At 42.9% G+C, this 24,584-nt stretch overlaps 1 protein-coding gene across 3 annotated transcripts in view; it reads left to right on the top strand.

The window, feature by feature from the left end:
• Positions 1–1,005: 1,005 nt before the first annotated feature.
• LOC126108435 (serine/threonine-protein phosphatase 6 regulatory ankyrin repeat subunit A-like) overlaps positions 1,006–24,584 on the top strand; it is a 44,668-nt gene continuing 21,089 nt past the window's right edge. For 2 of the 3 annotated variants that reach the window (XM_049913652.1, XM_049913650.1), the window contains exons 1-4: positions 1,040–1,111; positions 5,353–5,468; positions 21,815–21,984; positions 22,112–22,159. In XM_049913652.1, the coding sequence (XP_049769609.1) occupies positions 21,897–21,984; positions 22,112–22,159 (136 nt within the window). In that variant the 5' untranslated portion in view covers positions 1,040–1,111; positions 5,353–5,468; positions 21,815–21,896. Of the gene's footprint in view, positions 1,112–5,352; positions 5,469–21,814; positions 21,985–22,111; positions 22,160–24,584 lie in introns of all 3 variants that reach the window. The other variant, XM_049913651.1, reaches the window with a different exon arrangement.

Genomic DNA, 24,584 nt, shown 5'->3' with positions numbered 1-24,584 from the left:
GTAAATTTTCATTACTGATGTTTGCTCTTAACCGAGACTTATTAATTTTCACAACAGAAAAAAAATCTCTCACAAAAGTATGTCGAGCCCAACATTGACTATCTTCATGGCTTCACGATGGAGACGAGGAAACTCTTGCTGTGGAAAGTCGTGATAGAAATCTATTACACGTCTTGCAGAAAGGAACTTGTCTCTCAGACGAGAATGACACTGTAGATCTATTAATTCCATTTGCAAACTGAGATGAATATCATCTACAGAATCCAGATTCTCTCGAGAACTATTCAAAACCTTGGGATAAGTAAGATATATCCCCAAATCGCTTGAGAAATTCCTCTTTTACTGCACTAAGAACGGCAACGTACTGAAATTTATTATAATGGCGTTCAATATTAAAGTTCCGCTCACCAGCGAGAATACTGTCACATATTATACATTTCCAATTTTCACGTTTTTCCACAGAGAACGAATGATTCTCCCATTCCTTTTTAAAAGATAGCAAATCTCCACTTCTCCGTTTCCTTGATTCACTCTGCATTTTCCGGTTCTTGAAATGCAACGTTCACTACGTAGTGGTCGCTTCGGTTCAACGTCCGCAGCTTAGCCTGGCACTACACTGCCGCACCCTGCCGGCTGTCGCCACAGCCCCATTCGACGCCTGCACGCGAGCAGCACACGTGCAGCGCTGTGCGCTCATGAGCCGCGTGCAACGTTTCCCCGCCCCTGGTATAGGCTATCCGACTCGCCAAACAGATTTTGCCTTTCGGTCGGATTACTTGGCAGAATTTTATCTCGCGGGTCACCCTGAACGCCGCGGCTGTCACGTGCGCGTGGAGTGCCGATAACCTCCAGTGTTGACCGCCACTGCCCCACACACACGCGCCGGCCTTGGCGTCTGCTGTGTGAGAAGTTAGGCAGAAATACGTAGGACGTCATACGTATGCAAGCACTGTGGTGGGGGAAGGAGGGTGGGAGACCCGAGGTGGAGGGGAGACTGAGTGGGAGGTTACAGCCAGCTGCGGCCAGGAAAAGGATAAAAGGATAAATGGCAGGATTCGCGACCCGCCGCAGCACATGCTGGTACGGTGTGTACCGGAGCGCGACGTCTTTGGTAAGTCTCTGTGCGCGGAATTCCTTTCATCGGCGTGCGGTGTTGCAGGCATATCGCTTAGCCTCAACTTGACAGTCGGTTGTTTACACAGTTGTTGTTGTTGTTGTGGTCTTCAGTCCTGAGACTGGTTTGATGCAGCTCTCCATGCTACTCTATCCTGTGCAAGCTTCTTCATCTCCCAGTACCTAATGCAACCTACATCCTTCTGAATCTGCTTAGTGTATTGATCTCTTGGTCTCCCTCCACGATTTTTACCCTCCACGCTGCCCTCCAATGCTAAATTTGTGATCCCTTGATGCCTCAAAACATGTCCTACCAACCGATCCCTTCTTCTAGTCAAGTTGTGCCACAAACTTCCCTTCTCCCCAATCCTATTCAATACCTCCTCATTAGTTATGTGATCTACTCACCTTATCTTCAGCATTCTTCTGTAGCATCACATTTCGAAAGCTTCTATTCTCTTCTCGTCCATACTAGTTATCGTCCATGTTTCACGTCCATACATGGCTACACTCCATACAAATACTTTCAGAAACGACTTCCTGACACTTAAATCTATACTCGATGTTAACAAATTTCTCTTCTTCAGAAACGATTTCCTTGCCATTGCCAGTCTGCATTTTATATCCTCTCTACTTCGACCATCATCAGTTATTTTACTCCATAAATAGCAAAACTCCTTTACTACTTTAAGTGTCTCATTTCCTAATCTAATTCCCTCAGCATCACCCGACTTAATTCGACTACATTCCATTATCCTTGTTTTACTTTTGTTGATGTTCATCTTATATCCTCCTTTCAAGACACTGTCCATTCCATTCAACCGTTCTTCCAAGTCCTTTGCTGTCTCTGAGTTAGTGACTCATAAAAGCGTTGCCCATGAAACTCGGGGAAAAAGTAAAGTACGAACCGCCACTTTTTCTCAACTTCTTTCGAGGACCTGTAGCGCAACAGTTTTTCCGATGCATTCCTGTACCACTTCACGTGAGCTCTGCAGTTAGCAGATGACTGTTGCCGGCCGCTGTGGCCGTGCGGTTCTAGGCACTTCAGTCCGGAACCGCGCTGCTGCTTTGGTCGCAGGTTCGAATCCTGCCTCGGGCATGGATGTGTGTGATGTCCTTAGGTCAGTTAGGTTCAAGTATCTCTAAGTCTAGGGGACTGATGACCTCAGATGCCAAGTCCCATAGTGCTTACATCCATTTGAACAAGATCACTTTTTCTTGCATCATAAGTCAAATAATAGCGCAGTTTCTTTTTTCCCTTAGTCTTCTGACTGGTTTGCTACGATGCGCCATTAGTTCCTCTCTTGAGCCAAACTCTTCATCTCAGAGTAGCACTTGTAACCTACATCCTCAATTATTTGCTAAATGTTTTGCAATTTCCGTCATTGAGGTTACTCCGTGATATCTTAACAAATGTCCAACCATCCTGCACCTTCTTCTTCTCGGTGTTTCCCAAAATGGTTCAAATGACTCTGAGCACTATGGGACTTAACTTCTGAGGTCATCAGTCCTCTAGACTTAGAAGTACTTAAACCTAACTAACCTAAGGACATCACACACATCCATGCCCGAGGCAGGATTCGAACCTGCGACCATAGCGGTTGCTCGGTCCAGACTGTAGCGCCTAGAACCGCTCGGCCACTCCGGCTGGCCGGTGTTTTCCATGTATCCCAAATATCCCTATGTCTCAAATGCTTCGATTCTCTTCTTTCCCAGTTTTCTCCCACAGTCCATGTTTCATTACCATACAGTACTGTGCTCCCTACGTATATTCTCAGAAGTTTCTTCGCAGATTAACGCCCATGTTTGATGCTAGTACACTTCTCTTCGTGAGGAGTGCTCTTGTTACCAGTGCTAAACTTCTTTTTATGTCCTCCTTGCTCAGTCTGTCATGGGTTATTGTTAAGTTTCTCATTGTTCTCATTTCAGCTACATTTCATTACCTTAGTGTTTACTCTGCCGCGCGGTGAATGGGCGTCTTGCCACGGTTCGTGCGGCTGCTTCCGTCTGAGGTTCGAGTCCTCCCTCGGGCATGGGTGTGTGTGTTGTCCTTAGCGTAAGTCAGTCTGAGTTGTTTTAAGTAGTGTGTAAGACTAGGGACCGACGACCTTAGCAGTATTGTCCCTTTGCAATTCACACACATTTGAACATTTTTTAGTGTTTACTCGACTTAAAAAATGGTTCAAATGGCTCTGAGCACTATGGGACTTAACTTCTGAGGTCATAAGTCCCCTAGAACGTAGAACTAGTTAAACCTAACTAACCTAAGAACATCACACACATCCATGCCCGAGGCAGCATTCGAACCTGCGACCGTAGCGGTCGCGCGGTTCCAGACTGCAGCGCCCAGAACCGCTCGGCCACTCCGGCCGGGTACTCGGCTTACTCTGACTCCTTATTCTGTACTCATGACATCGTTCATTCCGTTCAGCGCATCCTTCAGTTCTCTTTCACTGAGGACAGCAACGTCATCAGAGATTCTTGTTATTGATATCCGTTCACACTGAATTTTCATTCCCTCGGTCGCTGCTTCTTCGATGTATACATTGAACATTAGGGGCGAAAGGCCAAATCCCTGTCTCATACCGTTTTTAGTCCGAGCGCTGCGTGCTTGGTCTTTCACGCTTATTGTTCCCTCTTGGCTCTTCTACATATTGTACGAGTATATTACCCGTCTCTCCCTATACCTTACCCCTATCTTCCCCAGAATTTCGAACATCTTGCACCATTTGACACTGTTGAACACTTTCTCCATGTCCACAGATCCTGTGAACGTGTCTTGATTTTTCTTTAGTCCTCCTTGCGTTATCAACTGCAGCGTCAGAGCCGGCCGCGGTGGCCGTGCGGTTCTAGGCGCTTCAGTCCGGAACCGCGAGACTACTACGGTCGCAGGTTCGAATCCTGCCTCGGGCATGGATGTGTGTGATGTCCTTAGGTTAGTTAGGTTTAAGTAGTTCTAAGTTCTAGGGGACTGATGACCTAAGATGTTAAGTCCCATAGTGCTCAGAGCCATTTTCTTGCAACGTCAGAACTGCCTCTCTGGTGCTTTACTTTTCCTGAAGCCTGACTAATTTTCTCCTAACACATCCTCAATCATTTTTTCCAACCTCCTGTACATTGTTCTTGTCAGCAACTTTGATGCATGACCTGTTAATTCTCGCACTTGTCGGAAGTGTGTGGGAGAAAATGGTTCAAATGGCTCTGAGCACTATGGGACTTAACTTCTGAGGTCATCAGTCCCCTAGAACTTAGAACTACTTAAACCTAACTAACCTAAGGACATCACACACATCCATGCCCGAGACAGGATTCGAACCCGCGACCGTAGCGGTCGCGCGGTTCCAGATTGTAGCGCCTAGAACCGCTCGGCCACCCCGGCCGGCTGTGTGGGAGATGTTTTTCCGGAAGTCAGATAGTATACCGCCAGATTCAGATATTATAAACATCAACGTGAATAGTAGTTTTGTTGCCACTTTCCCCAGTGTCTTTTGAAATCCTGATGGAGTGGTATTTATCCCTTCTCGCTTATTCGATCTTAAGTCTTCCAAATTTCTTTTGAATTCTCATTCTAATACTGGGTGCGCTATCCCTTCTATGTCTATTCTTGTTTCTTCTTCTGTCACGTTATCAGACAAGCCTTCGGCCTCATAGAGGCGTTCAACATAATCTTTCCGGCTAACCACTCTCTCGTCTGCATTTAACAGTGGAATTTCCATTACTCTGTTAATGTTACCATCGTTGATATTAATTTCACCGAAATTTGTTTTGACTATATGATGTTCTGAGTCAGTCCTTCCGACAATCCTTTTTTTCCGATATCTTCACATTTTTCATGAAGCCATTTCGCCTTACCTTCCTGCACTTTCTGTTTATTTCATTCCTAAGTGACTTGTATTTACGTATTCCTGAATTTCCCTGAACGTTTTTGTATTTCCTTCTTTCATCGATCACCTAAACTCTTCCTTTTCTTACCCACGGTTTCTTCGCAGTTGGCTTCTATCTACCGTGTTCTATCCAGCTTCTGTGGTTACCCTTTTTTATAAATGTCCATTCCTCTTCAACTGAACTGCCTAATGGGCTATTCGTTATCGCAATACGTATAGTCTCAGAGAAATTGAAGCTTGCCTCTTCATAGCTTTCTACTTCCATATCGCACTTCTTTGCGCACTGATTCTCCCTACACTTCGTGAGTCCTAAATTGTGACTTGAGTCTACTAGCAATATTTATTATTGTTACAGGTTGTTTTTGGTACGGAGTCTAAACGAATGTCACGTTTGACGTAAGCTTGTTGGATGCGAACGACCATATAAACTTTAGAGGCACGTTGGAAACCTTCCTTAAAGTAGCGAAACACGTAAGTCACATTCCCTATTTGACAGAACTTCAAGTTCTCTCGTTTTATCAATGTTTTACTAACACTTTCAACACTGCCCTCTTTACACCCGGCACTTGGCTGTGAACTGGCACATTTAATGGATGTTTGAAATTAGACTGCAAAGAACAGAAAAATGATAGGAATATGGTTCTTGCATCATTTAAAAGGAAAAAGTAAGAGCTTTACATGAATGTGAGTTTATATTACAATATAAAATAAAAAGGCGTGTTATAATTAAAAAGAAAAGACACAAAAATATCGTGGGTAAAAAACTTTTTACATGATCTCTCTCTTGAGTTGTGCCATTATTACTGTATCTAAATTTAAAACAAAATATCACTGGACTGTCTAACTGCAGGTACCTGTAAACTAGAGTATTTTAATAGTTCAGATGTAGTTAGCCTTTGTGTGAAAATCCTGGAAACTCTGTGGGACGCAAAGGCCAACGCCACAGTCTTCGCACCACCATCTACTTTCCTTCCTGGTGCGCTTACCCGTCTCTTTCTTCTCCCTGTCTGAACATACTTTTCAATACCTAGCAGTGTCACCTTGTTTGCAGTGGGTGGGACCTTCTCTGGAAAGTGCCTTGCAAATGTCCTCTCAATTTGTGAGGATGAAGCGGCTTGTTGCTGAAAAATATTTCCGCCATTCTCAGCCAATTGGCCCTCACTTGAATACTACTGCTGGTAGACTTATGCTTTGTGGAAAGAAAAAAAAAATCTCGTTTTCACTTCCACTTCACTTCCAAGAGATGGTGTTTCCTTTGAAAAACTATCTTTTTTTTTAGTTTTAGTGTTCTGAATATTCGTCGCAAACCTTTCCTGTTTTTCATTACAGTTCCCACACCAAGAGCTTTATTTTCCCACAACATGTCCAAAGAAGATGGACTGGTGTAGTACCTATCCATATAAATGCTATGTCCTTTGCCAAAGTACTGTGAACACAACCTTTTTACAAGATCCTGGATACTATTGTCAACATTGCCTGCAGAACCCGTATATACATCACAGTTTAGCATACAACCAGTTGATGAATCGCAGAGAGCATACAATTTTATTCCATATTTATTGGGTTTGTTTTTCATGTGTACTCTGAAGCTTGTTCTACCACGAAAGGAACACATTGCCTCATCCATTGTCAGATTCATGCCTGGACGAAAAGTAATTTTGCTTTTATTCACAAAGAAATTTTTGTGGACTGGCAAGATAGCCAATCCACTAGGACGGGAGGCCAAAGGGCACGCGTTTAAGCTCACGCAGGATGGCGTGAGGTCTGGAACAGGACAAGGTCTTTATAGAAGCGAAAATAGTACGTAGCTTCTGGAATACTTAACTTTAATCTATAATTGGTGAACATCGGTCTGACGGTACATGCATCACAAGATAAATAGCCAATGATAATGGCGCCTTGCTAAGTCGCAGCAAATGACGTAGCTGAAGGCTATGCTAACTATCGTCTCGGCAAATGAGAGCGTATGTAGACAGTGAACTATCGCTAGCAAAGTCGGCTGTACAACTGGGGCGAGTGCTAGGAAGTCTCTCTAGACCTGCCGTGTGGCGGCGCTCGGTCTGCAATCACTGATAGTGGCGACACGCGGGTCCGACGTATACTAACGGGCCGCGGCCGATTTAAAGGCTACCACCTAGCAAGTGTGGTGTCTGGCGGTGACACCACAGAAATCAAACAAAGGCCTCACTTTGTGAAGTGGGTCGTGCTTCTCTTCGCCTCTGCTAATGAACGTAGCACTGTCATTCAAGTGTAACATCGACAATGTAGCGCAAAATCGATCGCGACTCAACAATTTACTCGCAAATTCTGCCTGCGGAAATGGGTCTGTTGACCAATAGTCACTGATTTTCGGCAATTTTACGACGCACGTATGCAAAATAATACTGAGAGACCAGTAAATCTCTTGCAATTTTACTGCAGACCACTTATTCCAAACAGAGTTTATTTTCAGGCTGCCTTTGCGTTTCATTGTCGTAATAACGTTACCAGCGTACAGATTCGTTTCACTTTTGATGAGCGGAATAAGGTCGTCATCAAAGAAATAACTAAAATATCGAAGCTCCTCAGTGGCATCTGAAAAATGCGATGCTACGCCGACCACTTCCTGGAAATCCGGCAGTGCTGGCTGATCGTCTGGTTCCGGCCAATCTTGCTCTTTGTGCTCATGAGCCACACACGACCAGGTACCACAGATCATGACTGATGGTCTGTACCACTGTCTGCACAGAAAAAATATAATGCTAAGATTGGTACTAAAAGGTACTAAATGCAAGTGAAGTAATGAACATTACTCACAGTACAAAATGCGGTAATGATCCTTCACTTTATGAACAATTGAGACATATACAGGGCTATTACAAATGATAAAGCGATTTCATAAATTCACTGTAGCTCCATTCATTGACATATGGTCACGACACACTACAGATACGTAGAAAAACTCATAAAGTTTTGTTCGGCTGAAGGCGCACTTCAGGTTTCTGCCGCCAGAGCGCTCGAGAGCGCAGTGAGACAAAATGGCGACAGGAGCCGAGAAAGCGTATGTCGTGCTTGAAATGCACTCACATCAGTCAGTCATAACAGTGCAACGACACTTCAGGACGAAGTTCAACAAAGATCCACCAACTGCCAACTCCATTCGGTGATGGTATGCGCAGTTTAAGGCTTCTGGATGCCTCTGTAAGGCGAAATCAACGGATCGGCCTGCAGTGAGCGAAGAAACGGTTGAATGCGTGCAGGCAAGTTTCACACGTAGCCCGCGGAAGTCGACGAATAAAGCAAGCAGGGAGCTAAACGTACCACAGCCGACGGTTTGGAAAATCTTACGGAAAAGGCTAAAGCAGAAACCTTACCGTTTACAATTGCTACAAGCCCTGACACCCGATGACAAAGTCAAACGCTTTGAATTTTCGGCGCGGTTGCAACAGCTCATGGAAGAGGATGCGTTCAGTGCGAAACTTGTTTTCAGTGATGAAGCAACATGTTTTCTTAATGGTGAAGTGAACAGACACAATGTGCGAATCTGGGCGGTAGAGAATCCTCACGCATTCGTGCAGCAAATTTGCAATTCACCAAAAGTTAACGTGTTTTGTTCAATCTCACGGTTTAAAGTTTACGGCCCCTTTTTCTTCTGCGAAAAAAACGTTACAGCACACGTGTATCTGGACATGCTGGAAAACTGGCTCATGCCACAACTGGAGACCGACAGCGCCGACTTCATCTTTCAACAGGATGGTGCTCCACAGCACTTCCATCATCATGTTCGGCATTTCTTAAACAGGAGATTGGAAAACCGATGGATCGGTCGTGGTGGAGATCACGATCAGCAATTCATGTCATGGCCTCCACGCTCTCCCGACTTAACCCCGTGCGATTTCTTTCCGTGGGGTTATGTGAAAGATTCAGTGTTTAAACCTCCTCTACCAAGAAACGTGCCAGAACTGCGAGCTCGCATCAACGATGCTTCCGAACTCATTGATGGGGACATGCTGCGCCGAGTGTGGGAGGAACTTGATTGTCGGCTTGATGTCTGCCGAATCACTAAAGGGGCACATATCGAACATTTGTGAATGCCTAAAAAAACTTTTTGAGTTTTTGTATGTGTGTGCAAAGCATTGTGAAAATATCTCAAATAATAAAGTTATTGTAGAGCTGTGAAATCGCTTCAATCACATGTAATACCCCTGTACATACGTGAATCATCACTTGTACTTTCGTCTGGAGAGTACGAATCCTCTTTGTCAGAATGGTCAATTTCAGATCCTGCATCCTTATAAAGAATATCTAAGATCTCTGCCTCCGTCAAGTCGCTGCGCGATATTTTCACGATCGTGAACACCTGTGAATGAACTGCAGGTAACTTCGTCTTTGCAGTGCTCGCAGCCGCTCCCAGGATGAGATAGCCGATAAGTGCTTGCCCCTTGCGGAAGAAGAATGAAATACCTCCACATTAGTTGACGAAACTGCTTCGGAGACGCGCCAAACGCGCTTACGGAGCCAAATAAAGGCTCGCCCGTAAGACAGGGTGCGCCCGTATGGCGTACGGGCACCGTGCTGTAAGCGTTAAAGCAAGCTAGATAAGGAGCAAAATCGGCCGTTGAATTTATTACGTTACACAGGCAGATTCAAAAAGTTGTGTGGAAGGAGCCGAGGTACAGGTATGGATTTGCGGTTACGGTGTTGGAAGTAATGCTGAGGCACCGAGAGATTTCCGATGTCAGGATTTATGTAAGTTACCAACAACAGTTCTGCCAGTACTGATCTCTGTGTGGGACCTCGCATGTCATGTTCCGCCCACTGTGAGGTATGCTCCTTGCCCGTGACACACTATGAGTTCCGTTCTGAAAGTAGGACTCCATCTATGGGAGAAGGGTGCCATTAACGCTACAAGTCACTGTGTACCAAGTGGAATTTTGTCGTCCGCAAAGTAAAAAGGTCACAAAATATAATGACAAATCTATGTTTCGTAGCTCCGCGATAACGTAATTTGTGCGGTCTTGTATTGCGTTCTCTGATTGGATTGGATTGTTTTTGGGGAAAGAGACCAAACAGCGAGGTCATCGGTCTCATCGGATTAGGGAAGGAAGTCGGCCGTGCCCTTTCAGAGGAACCATCCCGGCATTTGCCTGGAGCGATTTAGGGAAATCACGGAAAACCTAAATCAGGATGGCCAGACGCGGGATTGAACCGTCGTCCTCCCGAATGCGAGTCCAGTGTGCTAGCCACTGCGCCACCTCTCTCGGTGCGTTCTCTGAGAAAAAGTCTTTAGGAAAATCAAACTTGGGGCAATTAACAGGTTTTGCTCTGCTAAATGAGGTAGTGTCCTGTTGTTGTTGTTGTGGTCTTCAGTCCTGAGACTCGTTTGATGCAGCTCTCCATGCTACTCTATCCTGTGCAAGCTTCTTCATCTCCCAGTACCTACTGCAACCTACATCCTTCAGAATCTGCTTAGTGTATTGATCTCTTGGTCTCCCTCTACGATTTTTACCCTCCACGCTGCCCTCCAATGCTAAATTTGTGATCCCTCGATGCCTCAGAACATGGCCTACCAACCGATCCCTTCTTCTAGTCAAGTTGTGCCACAAACTTCTCTTCTCCCCAATCCTATTCAACACCTCCTCATTAGTTACGTGATCTACGCACCTTATCTTCAACATTCTTCTGTAGCACCACATTTCGAAAGCTTCTATTCTCTTCTTGTCCAAACTAGTTATCGTCCATGTCTCACTTCCATACATGGCTACACTCCATACAAATACTTTCAGAAACGACTTCCTGACACCTAAATCTATATTCGATGTTAACAAATTTCTCTTCTTGAGAAACGCTTTCCTTGCCATTGCCAGTCTACATTTTATATCCTCTCTACTTCGACCATCATCGGTTATTTTACTCCCTAAATAGCAAAACTCCTTTACTACTTTAAGTGTCTCATTTCCTAATCTAATTCCCTCAGCATCACCCGACTTAATTTGACTACATTCCATTATCCTTGTTTTGCTTTTGTTGATGTTCATCTTATATCCTCCTTTCAAGACACTGTCCATTCCGTTCAACTGCTCTTCCAAGTCCTTTGCTGTCTCTGACAGAATTACAATGTCATCGGCGAACCTCAAATATTTTACTTCTTCTCCATGAATTTTAATACCTACTCCGAATTTTTCTTTTGTTTCCTTTACTGCTTGCTCAATATACAGATTGAATAACATCGGGGAGAGGCTACAACCCTGTCTCACTCCTTTCCCAACCACTGCTTCCCTTTCATGTCCCTCGACTCTTATAACTGCTATCTGGTTTCTGTACAAATTGCAAATAGCCTTTCGCTCCCTGTATTTTACCCCTGCGACCTTCAGAATTTGAAAGAGAGTATTCCAGTCAACATTGTCAAAAGCTTTCTCTAAGTCTACAAATGCTAGAAACGTAGGTTTGCCTTTTCTTAATCTTTCTTCCAAGATAAGTCGTAAGGTCAGTATTGCCTCACGTGTTCCAACATTTCTACGGAATCCAAACTGATCTTCACCGAGGTCCGCTTCTACCAGTTTTTCCATTCGTCTGTAAAGAATTCGCGTTCCTGTTACAAACACTATATCACAGACTTTTCAAAACACAGCAAGCAGCGAAATTGGTGGTCGTGTGACTAGGGCCTCCCGTTGGGTAGACCGTTTGCACAGGTGCAAGTTTTTCGATTTGACGCCACTTCGGCTACGTGTGCGTCGATGGAGGTGAAATGATGATGATTAGGACAACACAACACCCAGTCCCTGAGCTGAGAAAAATCTCCGACCCACCCGGGAATCGAACCCAGTCTCTTAGGACTGACATTCTGTTGCGCTGACCATTTTTTTTTTTTTTTTTCGTTACTGATCGGTGTGTTTGGTCGTTGCGGACGTCGCAGGACATCCTGTTCAAGTTCGGCGTTTGACCCGTCGACTCAGTTTTCTATTACAGAGGCCAACTGGCTCTCTGACCGAACACGCTGAGTTACCGTGCCGGCATCCACTGAGCTACCGGGGGCGGGACGAAACAGGTGGTACTGAATGTACATTGCTTATCTCTTCCTTTACATATCGTTGTTCGTAAACATACGCTGTTTACAGACAGAGGGAGGTAAAAATAAATCAGTCCATTATTTAGATGCATAGGAAATCAATAAATTGAAAATCAAGTAAAATATTCGGTGTTGAAAAACTCAGGCATGTAAGAATAAAGTCTGTCAGGGAATGTACAGTGAAGAACATCTACATCTACATCTATACTCCGCGAGCCACCTTACGGTGTGTGGCGGAGGGTACTTATTGTACCACTATCTGATCCCCCCTTCCCTGTTCCATTCACGAATTGTGCGTGGGAAGAACGACTGCTTGTAAGTCTCCGTATTTGCTCTAATTTCTCGGATCTTTTCGTTGTGATCATTACGCGAGATATATGTGGGCGGTAGTAATATGTTGCCCATCTCTTCCCGGAATGTGCTCTCTCGTAATTTCGATAATAAACCTCTCCGTATTGCGTAACGCCTTTCTTGAAGTGTCCGCCACTGGAGCTTCTTCAGCATCTCCGTAACGCTCTCGCGCTGACTAAATGTCCCCATGACGAATCGCGCTGCTTTTCGCTGGATCATGTCTATCTCTTCTATTAATCCAACCTGGTAAGGGTCCCATACTGACGAGCAATACTCAAGAATCGGACGAACAAGCGTTTTGTAAGCTACTTCTTTCGTCGATGAGTCACATTTTCTTAGAATTCTTCCTATGAATCTCAACCTGGCGCCTGCTTTTCCCACTATTTGTTTTATGTGATCATTCCACTTCAGATCGCTCCGGATAGTAACTCCTAAGTATTTTACGGTCGTTACCGCTTCCAATGATTTACCACCTATGGCATAATCGTACTGGAATGGATTTCTGCCCCTATGTATGCGCATTATATTACATTTATCTACGTTTAGGGAAAGCTGCCAGCTGTCGCACCATGCATTAATCCTCTGCAGGTCTTCCTGGAGTACGTACGAGTCTTCTGATGTTGGTACTTTCTTGTAGACAACCGTGTCATCTGCAAATAGCCTCACGGAGCTACCGATGTTGTCAACTAAGTCATTTATGTATATTGTAAACAATAAAGGTCCTATCACGCTTCCTTGCGGTACTCCCGAAATTACCTCTACATCTGCAGATTTTGAACCGTTAAGAATGACATGTTGTGTTCTTTCTTCTAGGAAATCCTGAATCCAATCACAAACCTGGTCCGATATTCCGTAAGCTCGTATTTTTTTCACTAAACGTAAGTGCGGAACCGTATCAAATGCCTTCCTGAAGTGCAGGAATACGGCATCAATCTGCTCGCCAGTGTCTACGGCACTGTGAATTTCTTGGGCAAATAGGGCGAGCTGAGTTTCACATGATCTCTGTTTGCGGAATCCATGTTGGTGATGATGAAGGAGATTTCTATTATCTAAGAACGTCATAATACGAGAACACAAAACATGTTCCATTATTCTACAACAGATTGACGTAAGCGAAATAGGCCTATAATTATTCGCATCTGATTTATGACCCTTCTTGAAAATGGGAACGACCTGCGCTTTCTTCCAGTCGCTAGGTACTTTACGTTCTTCCAGCGATCTACGATAAATTGCTGATAGAAAGGGGGCAAGTTCTTTAGCATAATCACTGTAGAATCTTAAGGGTATCTCGTCTGGTCCGGATGCTTTTCCGCTACTAAGTGATAGCAGTTGTTTTTCAATTCCGATATCGTTTATTTCAATATATACGGAGCGAGGTAACAAGTCAGTACTGATATTTAACTCTAAGGCCAGAACATGTAACCCTACTGTGTTGTGCAACTATTGACGCATCCTGCACCAGCAGCGTGTTTTCTTGTTGTTGTTGTTGTTGTTGTTGTTGTTGTTGCCTTTGGTCCAAATGTTGGTGTGATACAGCTCTCCATGGTGGTCTGTCCCATGCACCTCTCATCCTCTCTCTATGCCGACTGCCACCTACATCCATTTGATCCTGCTCACAGTATTCAAGTGTTCATCTGCATCTACAAATTTTACATGCGACATTTCCCTCCATTACCAAACTGACGACTGCTCGATGTCTCAGGATATGCCCTCTGAACCGTCCTCTTGATTTAGTCAAGACCTGCCATAAATTTCCAATTTTCTCTAATTATATTGAGTACCTCCTCATTAGTTATCAACCTGTCTGTCTAATCTTCAACGTTCTTGTGCAACACCACGTATCCAGAGGTTTTATTATCTTCTTATCTGAACTGCTTGTCGCCCACGTTTCACTTTTGTGTTATGATACTCTCAATATATCATGAAAAAAAATCGTAACACTTAAATTCATATTCGATGTTAATAATTTTTTTTTTCAGAAATCCATTTCTTGCTATGCCGAACCTGCCTTTTATATGTTTCTACCTACGCAGTAAACAGTAATTTTGCTGTCCAAACAATAAAATTTTAGTGTTTTATTTCCTAATCTCATTCTCTAAGAACAGTTCGGTTTAATTCGACTGCATTCCAATAGCATTGTTCTAATTTTGGTGTAGTTCATCTTACAATCGGTTTTCTGGGGAGTGTACATCCAGTTCGACTGATCACCCAAGTCTTTTGTTGTCTCTGACATAATTACAATGTCATCGGCAAACCTCAGAGTTTTCATTTCTTCTCCCTGACGTTTTATTACCTCTACAGAATTTCTCCTCCTCTCAATCAAGTAGAGCTCACCATTGGCCTCACGAAGCTCAGTCCACCACGTACCAGTTCCCTTACCGATAAAAAAATCCTGGCACTACCGGGAATCGGACACACGTCGTTCGCATGAAATACCGCTGTGTCGACTCTCGGCTATGGAGGCGCGCCCCTCAGAGCTACACATTACATTAAAACAATCTTACACAAGGAGCTCGGAAATTCCCGTTACAAAGCTCTAAGGATTGTCGGGTGAAATGCTCTCCCTCTACAAGCATTTGAAAACATGTTAGCAACACGACCACTTTTACAAGTGATTGATTAGGTGAGACCCTTTGTTTTACAATTCTACTCATTAACAGCCAAACACGTTGCTCGTGTACTTGCAGATGCGTTCGCCTCGAGGTGATGCAGTACCGCCTCGTCCAGTTAGTGCGTGCAGAGCCTCCTTCGAGCACAACAAGTGGTTCAAAATGGTTCAAATGGCTCTGAGCACTATGGGACTTAACTTCTGTGGTCATCAGTCCACTAGAACTACTTAAACCTAACTAACCTAAGGACATCACAAACATCCAAGCCCGAGGCAGGATTCGAACCTGCGACCGTAGCGGTCGTGCGGCTCCAGACTGTAGCGCCTAGAACCGCTCGGCCACTCCGGCCGTCGAGCACAACAGTCACGCTTGCTTAGATTAGATTAGATTAGATTTACTTTCATTCCAATTGATCCGTAGTGAGGAGATCCTCCAGGATGTGGAACATGTCAGAAAAACAACAATACATGACAAATATTTACAACTAAAACAAATAAGCTAATGTACCATTCCACAGGTCCCAAGTGGAATGATCGTCATTTTTTAATGAACACTAAGAGTCATTTTACAAATACTAATGCACTGAATTTAAAATAAAAAAGTTTTTTATTTATTTATAAGGTAATAAACATGTAATACAACTACTGGAATACTTATTTACAATAAACACATTACTGCACTGAAATGGTGCAGAAGTTAGATTATACTTACACACACACACACACACACACACACACACACACACACACAAATTTTCAGTGAACACATTACTGCACTGAAATTGTGCAGAAGTTATGTTGTACTTATATACAAATCAATTGGTTTTACTAAGAAATTCATCAATGGTGTAGAAGGAGTTGGCCACCAATAAATCCTTTAGGCTTCTCTTAAACTGAATTTCATTGGTTGTTAAGCTTTTTATGGCTGCTGGCAAGTTATTGAAAATGTGTGTTCCTGAATAATGCACACCTTTTTGTACAAGACTGAGTGACTTTAAATCCTTGTGAAGATTATTCTTATTTCTAGTATTGATTCCATGAATTGAGCTGTTGGTTTGAAAAAGTGATATATTTTTAATGACAAATTTCATTAAGGAATAAATATATTGGGAAGCTGTAGTTAGTATCCCTAGTTCCCTAAACAGGCTTCTGCAGGATGTTCTTGAGTTCACACCACATATAATTCTTACTGCACGTTTTTGTGCCCGGAAAACTTTAGCTTGGCTTGATGAATTACCCCAAAAAATAGTCCCATATGACATTATGGAATGAAAGTAAGCATAGTATGCCAGCTTTTTCATTTTTATATCCCCTATGTCTGACGGTTAAGGTACTCTTTCTCAAAGCCGTTGCGTCATTGTGGCGAAAAGGGTATGCGATGGGTCCGGACGTTCTGGAGAACGATCTTGACAAAGGCGACGAGTATCTCCTTCGCCATCCAGGAGGATCACACCTGTATATTATGCAAACGTCACTCAACCATATTGCTGTAATAGACTCGTGAATGTGGCTCGAACTAGGTCAGAGAGATAGGACATACGTCAAATGACATCAGCCACTTTGCACATGGCTGCCCTGTCGCACACCTACCTACGAAACATGTTTCGTGGCACAATAACGGTACGTTTCTGGACCTGAGTTCCTTCTCAACATGTTCCTCACTCCCCTCTACAAGTTGTAGAACGTTGCAACGGGAGTTTCCGAACACCCTATATTCATTATTGCCATTCTGTGGTCTCCCAAGTTACAAACGACAGATTATTACACAAGATATAAAAAAAAAATGTAAATCATGCTCACAGTAACTTTGATGCGCACTCAAAAGTATGCTGTGCATGTACAAGTATATATGGGCAGGATAGAAGAGTATCAGTCCACCCTCCGTTTATTTCTGCTTCTATATTTTGCGTATGTACCCCATTAATTTTTTATTTTGCATTTTTACAATTGGTCATTTACATAACCAGTAAACTAATAATTATAATTATCATTTGATGTCCTGGAATAATTAGGGGTGACGTGGGTAACTGATGCTATCTTCGTATTACGTGTGCTTGTGGCAAAATGAGAGTAATAAATAATGTTATAAGATTGGCTGCAAATTTTAGAACATCAAAAATAAATGATATGCAACTTCTGCCGCGTTTATTGACATATCTGACTCGCATTTTATACCTCACACGTTTGTCATTCATTAGTTTTCAATTGCCTGTCACAGTATTCACAATTACAAACATTTGTAACAGTTGCAAAATTATTATAAAATTACGAACTATTTAGCAATTAGCTCCTCTCATCGCCACAATTTGTGTAGTATCTTCGCTCGCACTGTATCTTTTTACGAAATAGCAACAGCTGTGTTTGACTCACCGGAGCCGGCCGGTGTGGCCGAGCGTTTCTAGGCGCTTCAGTCTGGAACCGCGCGACCGCTACGGTCACAGGTTCGAGTCCTGCCTCGGACATGGATGTGTGTGATGTCCTTAGGTTAGTTAGGTTTAAGTGGTTCTACGCTCTAGGGGACTAATGACCTCAGATGTTAATTTCCATAGCGCTCGGAGCCATATGAACCATTCGACTCAGCCGTCAGTAGCCGCCTTATACCGCTAAGGCCACAGCTTCCCACACCGCCAATCTGGGAAGCGCCTACAAGCCTGCCCTTATCTGCCTGAGGCTCGTTTAGCTGGCTAATGCTGCTGCTATGGCCGAGACACACACTCACCCCTGTCTCACTTTTCGTGAAACATCACGAGCCTCCTGCCGCGGGAGGTTTGCCGTGCGGTTCAGGGCGTCTTGCCACGGTTCGAGCGGCTTGCCCCGTCGGAGGTTCGACTCCTCCCTTGGGTGTGTGTGTTGTCCTTAGCGTAAGTTAGTTTAAGTTAGATTAACCTTTTGTTTCCTGACATAAGAAAAAATTTACTTTTTAACATTTTCTTTGCAGAATTTATGCTATTGTGGCCTCGATTTTTTCTAAAATTTTATTTGATTTTTCACAACTTTTTTCTCTCCTGGTACTCAGAAGTACCGTCAGACTCCATGGACAGAATCACAATATGCGCAGAAAAGTGCTCCAATTTTTATAACTTGTACTTTATTCCACATAAATATTAAATATTTTTACATTAGAAAATTAATTAACAGAAATATGATATTTTTGAATGTTTTTTTTTAAATTTCGCATAAGTTTATTCTAGAGCAACTTCACAATACATAGTAACTTAGCTATACATTTATGACAGTATAAAACAAGGCCCCGGGAGTAGACAACATTCCATTTGAACTACTGATGGCCTCGGGAGAGCCAGTCATGACAAAACTCTACCATCTGGTGAGCACGATGTATGAGACAGGAGAAATACCCTCAGACTTCAAGAAGAATATAATAATTCCAATCCCAAAGAAAGCAGGTGTTGACAGATGTGAAAATTACCGAACTATCAGTTTAATAAGTCACAGCTGCAAAATACTAACGCGAATTCTTTACAGACGAATGGAAAAACTGGTAGAAGCTGACCTCGGGGAAGATCAGTTTGGATTCCGTAGAAATATTGGAACACGTGAGGCAATACTGACCTTAAGACTTATCTTAGAAGAAAGATTAAGGAAAGGCAAACCTACGTTTCTAGCATTTGTAGACTTAGAGAAAGCTTTTGACAACGTTAACTGGAATACTCTCTTTCAAATTCTAAAGGTGGCAGGGGTAAAATACAGGGAGCGAAACGCTATTTACAATTTGTACAGAAACCAGATGGCAGTTATAAGAGTCGAGGGGCATGAAAGGGAAGCAGTGGTTGGGAAAGGAGTAAGACAGGGTTGTAGCCTCTCCCCGATGTTATTCAATCTGTATATTGAGCAAGCAGTAAAGGAAACAAAAGAAAAATTCGGAGTAGGTATTAAAATTCATGGAGAAGAAGTAAAAACTTTGAGGTTCGCCGATGACATTGTAATTCTGTCAGAGACAGCAAAGGACTTGGAAGAGCAGTTGAACGGAATGGACAGTGTCTTGAAAAGAGGATATAAGATGAACATCAACAAAAGCAAAACGAGGATAATGGAATGTAGTCTAATTAAGTCGGGTAATGCTGAGGGAATTAGATTAGGAAATGAGACACTTAAAGTAGTAAAGGAGTTTTGCTATTTAGGGAGTAAAATAACCGATGATGGTCGAAGTAGAGAGGATATAAAATGTAGACTGGCAATGGCAAGGAAAGCGTTTCTCAAGAAGAGGAATTTGTTAACTTCGAGCATAGATTTAAGTGTCAGGAAGTCGTTTCTGAAAGTATTTGTATGGAGTGTAGCCATGTATGGAAGTGAAACATGGACGATAACTAGTTTGGACAAGAAGAGAATAGAAGCTTTCGAAATGTGGTGCTACAGAAGAACGCTGAAGATAAAGTGGGTAGATCACGTAACTAATGAGGAGGTATTGAATAGGATTGGGGAGAAGAGAAGTTTGTGGCACAACTTGACTAGAAGAAGGGATCGGTTGGTAGGACATGTTTTGAGGCATCAAGGGATCACAAATTTAGCATTGGAGGGCAGTGTAGAGGGTAAAAATCGTAGAGGGAGACCAAGAGATGAATACACTAAGCAGATTCAGAAGGATGTAGGTTGTAGTAGATACTGGGAGATGAAGAAGCTTGCACAGGATAGAGTAGCATGGAGAGCTGCATCAAACCAGTCTCAGGACTGAAGACCACAACAACAACATACATATCACATATTTAGTGTTAGTGATACCTCATGAAATTGTAGGTAACAGTTCTTTTCTCATTGTAGCACAAATACACTTTACATGTGCTACATTGTGAATGTGCTGTCAACTGAATTTTATTTTTCGCACACATTTCGCATCGTCCTCTTTTACAACTGAACACTACAAAATGGTTTTCTCAGTTGCCAAGACGTACATTCTTCGGAACAGAAAAGTTATCCTTCCTTCTCTTTGGGGGAGTTATTTCATCTTTACCAGAGTTTCTCTTTTTGAGATTTGGCACTTGCTGTTCATTCATTAGCCCTAGTGCCACAGCACTCCTGAATTCCAGCAGTGGCAGTGCCCCATGTAGATCACTGAAAATTACGTAAGCATTGGCAAAAGCAATTTCTATTGCTCCCCAGGAGAGACGGTGCCACCATTTCTTCGGTCGCCTGTCAAGACCATAAGTTGAACGTAATCTGTCTGCATGATTCACACCACCCATGTGTTTATTGTAATCACATACAATAACTGGTCATGGTATAGTCACACTAGTTCCATCTTTCTGTTTTCTTGTCACTACGCTCTGTTCAGTGCCATGGAAGTTTGACGCAAAATACACTACTTTATTTTCCCTTCATTGAAATACTGTTAGGTCTAACGATGAATCTCTGTGATTTGATTCCCCACGGTTTAGACATTTTAGGTAAATTACCTGGCAAACCTTTCCTGTTTGTTCTAATTGTTCTACAGGCAAATGTATTTACGGATTTCTGTGTGAGAAAAAGTGGACAGAACAACTAGTGAGAGGTAACGCATTGTTGCTACAATAAAGTGTTCGCACAACCTGACGGTACAAATAAGTCCGCCTTATAATTTCCACTTTATCTCATTCACTTCTAACGTAATGCTTCAAACTCTTATAAAAAAACAAAGAAGGTAAGTACGTACAATGGAAAACTCAACGGAAGTTTCAATAAATTGCACACAAATTCAGGCAACACCATGGAAACAAGCACATACAATCTTCTGTTTTCACAGCAGCGCGCGAAAAGCAATTTCAAACTCTGACCGCCAGAGAGGTCTATGTATTGCACAATAACATCTATGAAACAGTAGAGCAGAGTTACTGTTACGTACCGACAGGCTTTCAGATCACGAAACTGCACCACGAGAAAATAATGAGAGTCAAAACTTACTGGTACTTTTAAGTACCGTCAGGCAACAAAGGGTTAAGTAGTGTGTAAGCTTAGGGACCGATGACCTCCGCAGTTTGGTCCCATAGCGCTTACCACAAATTTTCATTTCATGAGCTCCTAATGTTATATAATACAGCTACATTCGAAAAAGCGAACTTGATACCGATATCAATACAAATGATTTGGGTGTGACAAAACACCATACACAGTTTGGAAAGCACTTTCTCACAATTAATACGATGTAAACGGAATTAAAAATTTATGAAACGATTTTGGAAATCAGCCAGTATAGATATTGCGTTAAATGAAGTGATCTCAGACTTGTAAATTGCCGGCCGGGGTGGCCGAGCGGTTCTAGGCGCTACAGTCTGGAACCGGGCGACCGCTACGGTCGTAGGTTCGAATCCTGCCTCGGGCATGGATGTGTGTGATGTCCTTACGTTAGTTAGGTTTAATTAGTTCTAAGTTCTAGGCGACTGATGACCTCAGAAGTTAAGTCGCATAGTGCTCAGAGCCATCTGAACCATTTGAACTTGTAAATTACGTGAAACTTCCTGAAAGATTAAAACTGTGTGCTGGACCGAGACTAGAACTCGGGAGAAGAGCTTCTGGGAAGTTTGGAAGGTAGGAGACGAGTTTCTGGCAGAATTGAAGCTCTGAGGACCGGTCCTGAGTCGTGCTTGGGTAGCTTTGCCCGAGAAAGGCAAAGGCCCCGAGTTCGAGTCTCGCTCTGGCACACAGTTTTAATCTGCCAGGAAGTTTCATATCAGCGCACACTCCGCTGCAGAGTGAAAATCCCATTCTTGTGAATTATGTAGTCGAAATTAGACTAAAGCACAGATTTACACTAATTGATCTCCTGTAGACCTTGGTGAAAGAAAATGAGATTTGTAACTACATTTATTGATAAAATTACAGGTTGTTGATCAGCGTGCAACTTTTCTGAAGATATTTTGAAGCAAAAGTTCTTTACTTGGCCCAACACATTTGACCTTGCATTATGTTCTACAGAAGCATTTGCTGGTTCACGTGCATTTTTGTGGCAGTGGTCATAGCTTCTGACTACAATGATACAGATGTCATTACAGGTAAAGATTTTTCTTATTTCAGCTGCCTGTTATAATTTTGGGTGTGATAGTGAATAGTAAATTTATAATAAGTACTGAAATACGTGCCAAATTTATGCAGTGAAATTTATATGAATTTCTTTTTCAGGATTTGATTCGCCAGTCACAGTCAATCATTTAAGAACCAGTAGTACAGGTATGTATTTTTTCGCGTAATTTCCAAACACATTCCTTGTTTCAAGTAATGCATTTGGTGGTAACTAATCATATTGTGGTAGATTTATTTCGTGATTTAATAACTGTTTTGAGTGACAGTCATGGCACTATCATGAACGAAATCTGTACGGTGGCGGATACAGAAAAACCTCAATCAGGGGGCGCTAAGGATGTCTTGAGCTACCTTTACTTATTTATTAGTAAACATATTGTTACCAGTCTCGTAGCAATACTTTTACTGAGAAACTACTGTGAATTACTGTTATTAATACTTCACAATCAACTGATCACTCTTACTCTTGACTAATCTTCACACTTGCACTTGCTACAATCAGGACTTTTTACTTATTGATTCTTCAGTCTTAATACTTCTGCTTCTGAATGTAAACTAGCTTCCTACTCGGCGAATAGTCCGTATCTATAACGCTACGCATTGAAAGTTCTCTGTACAAGAAAACATTAGAATGTTTACGATTTTTCCCCAACAAATGCCAGATAGAATAATGTATCGAGATCACTAGAATGGCCGCGAATTTTCTCGTAGGTATATGTTAGCTATCTATGTGACAGACAGAAACGTATAAAATACGATGATGCGGACGCGAGTGCTACACAGGAAAGTACAACTAACTTGCCCCACAAGGGTGGGGTGGGGGGGGGGGGGAAGGGGGGAGGGGTGCGCCCCACATATGTATCCGCCACTGAATCCGTAACATCATTGCTTTTGGTTCTGTACCCTATATTACTTAGAGTGACATTTACTTACCTGTTGCATACCTGTTCCACACATCATTACAGCGTTAATCGTAGCCTGACTGTAGAATGTATCACTGCCATTTTCTCAAAGATTTATTTATGGAGTATATATATGAACAGACAACAGCTAAATTTATGAACTCAATGCTGGCATACACACGTTTGAAATATCTCTCAGCATTACAGCAGAACACACAAAATATACAGGGTGATTCAAAAAGAATACCACAACTTTAGGAATTTAAAACTCTGCAACGACAAAAGGCAGAGCTAAGCACTATCTGTCGGCGAATTAAGGGAGCTATAAAGTTTCATTTAGTTGTACATTTGTTCGCTTGAGGCGCTGTTGACTAGGCGTCAGCGTCAGTTGATGCTAAGATGGCGACCGCTCAACAGAAAGCTTTTTGTGTTATTGAGTATGGCAGAAGTGAATCGACGACAGTTGTTCAGCGTGCATTTCGAACGAAGTATGGTGTTAAACCTCCTGATAGGTGGTGTATTAAACGTTGGTATAAACAGTTTACAGAGAATGGGTGTTTGTGCAAAGGGAAAAGTTCTGGACGGCCGAGAACGAGTGATGAAAATGTAGCACGCATCCAGCAAGCATTTGTTCGCAGCCCAGGAAATTCGACTCGCAGAGCTAGCAGAGACCTGCAAATTCCACAATCAACTGGCGCCTCCACATTGGCACTTATCTGTCCGTAACTACCTGAACGTCAACTACCCGAGGCGATGGATCGGCCGCTAGGCAGCCCGTGACAGAGCACTTCATCACTGGCCTCCAAGAAGCCCTGATCTTACCTCCTGCGATTTTTTCTTATGGGGGTATGTTAAGGACATGGTGTTTCGGCCACCTCTCCCAGCCACCATTGATGATTTGAAACGAGAAATAACAGCAGCTATCCAAACTGTTACGCCTGATATGCTACGGAGAGTGTGGAACGAGTTGGAGTATCGGGTTGATATTGCTCGAGTGTCTGGAGGGGGCCATATTGAACATCTCTGAACTTGTTTTTGAGTGAAAAAAAACCTTTTTAAATACTCTTTGTAATGAAGTATAACAGAAGGTTATATTATGTTTCTTTCATTAAATACACATTTTTAAAGTTGTGGTATTCTTTTTGAATCACCCTGTATTCCAAGGCATTTGCAACAAGCGACTACAGGCGATAGATTAAAGCCTGGGGGAAATTTCTTTCTTCAGAGACAAAATGTTCGCTGATGTTTCCCAGTGTCGCTAGGAGTCCTTTCGTATTCTCTGGTACTGAGACGATGAGATTTCATGAAGACAGCGATATTCAAGTAGAGAAGCATAAGAATGAGTGTCTCTAAGCCGAGAATGATATTTTGGAAGTGAATCAGGAACTTCAGCTACGCTCGGCCTACTGCCTTTCACGAGGGGCAGAAAACAGGATGATAAGCCAGACACACTGCACGTAGACACCGCGGGGTGCCTGTGTCCTGTCGTCTCTCAGAGGCATAAACAGCCTTAAAGGACGCCTCATGCTGGTGGGAGGAGGTAGCAAACATTTGTGCCCCAGTCACATGGCGCATTGTCATCCATAAAAAGTCGGTCGTCGTTTTGGAACATGAACTCCACGAATGGCTGCAAATAGCCTGCAAGTAGCTGAAAATCCAGGGGAACCGAT

Source organism: Schistocerca cancellata, chromosome 11 (assembly GCF_023864275.1).
Source record: "Schistocerca cancellata isolate TAMUIC-IGC-003103 chromosome 11, iqSchCanc2.1, whole genome shotgun sequence".
In the NCBI taxonomy this organism is placed as follows: domain Eukaryota; kingdom Metazoa; phylum Arthropoda; class Insecta; order Orthoptera; family Acrididae; genus Schistocerca; species Schistocerca cancellata.
Note: the sequence above shows the minus strand (reverse complement) of the source record. Positions and strands in the feature narration are given on the sequence as shown.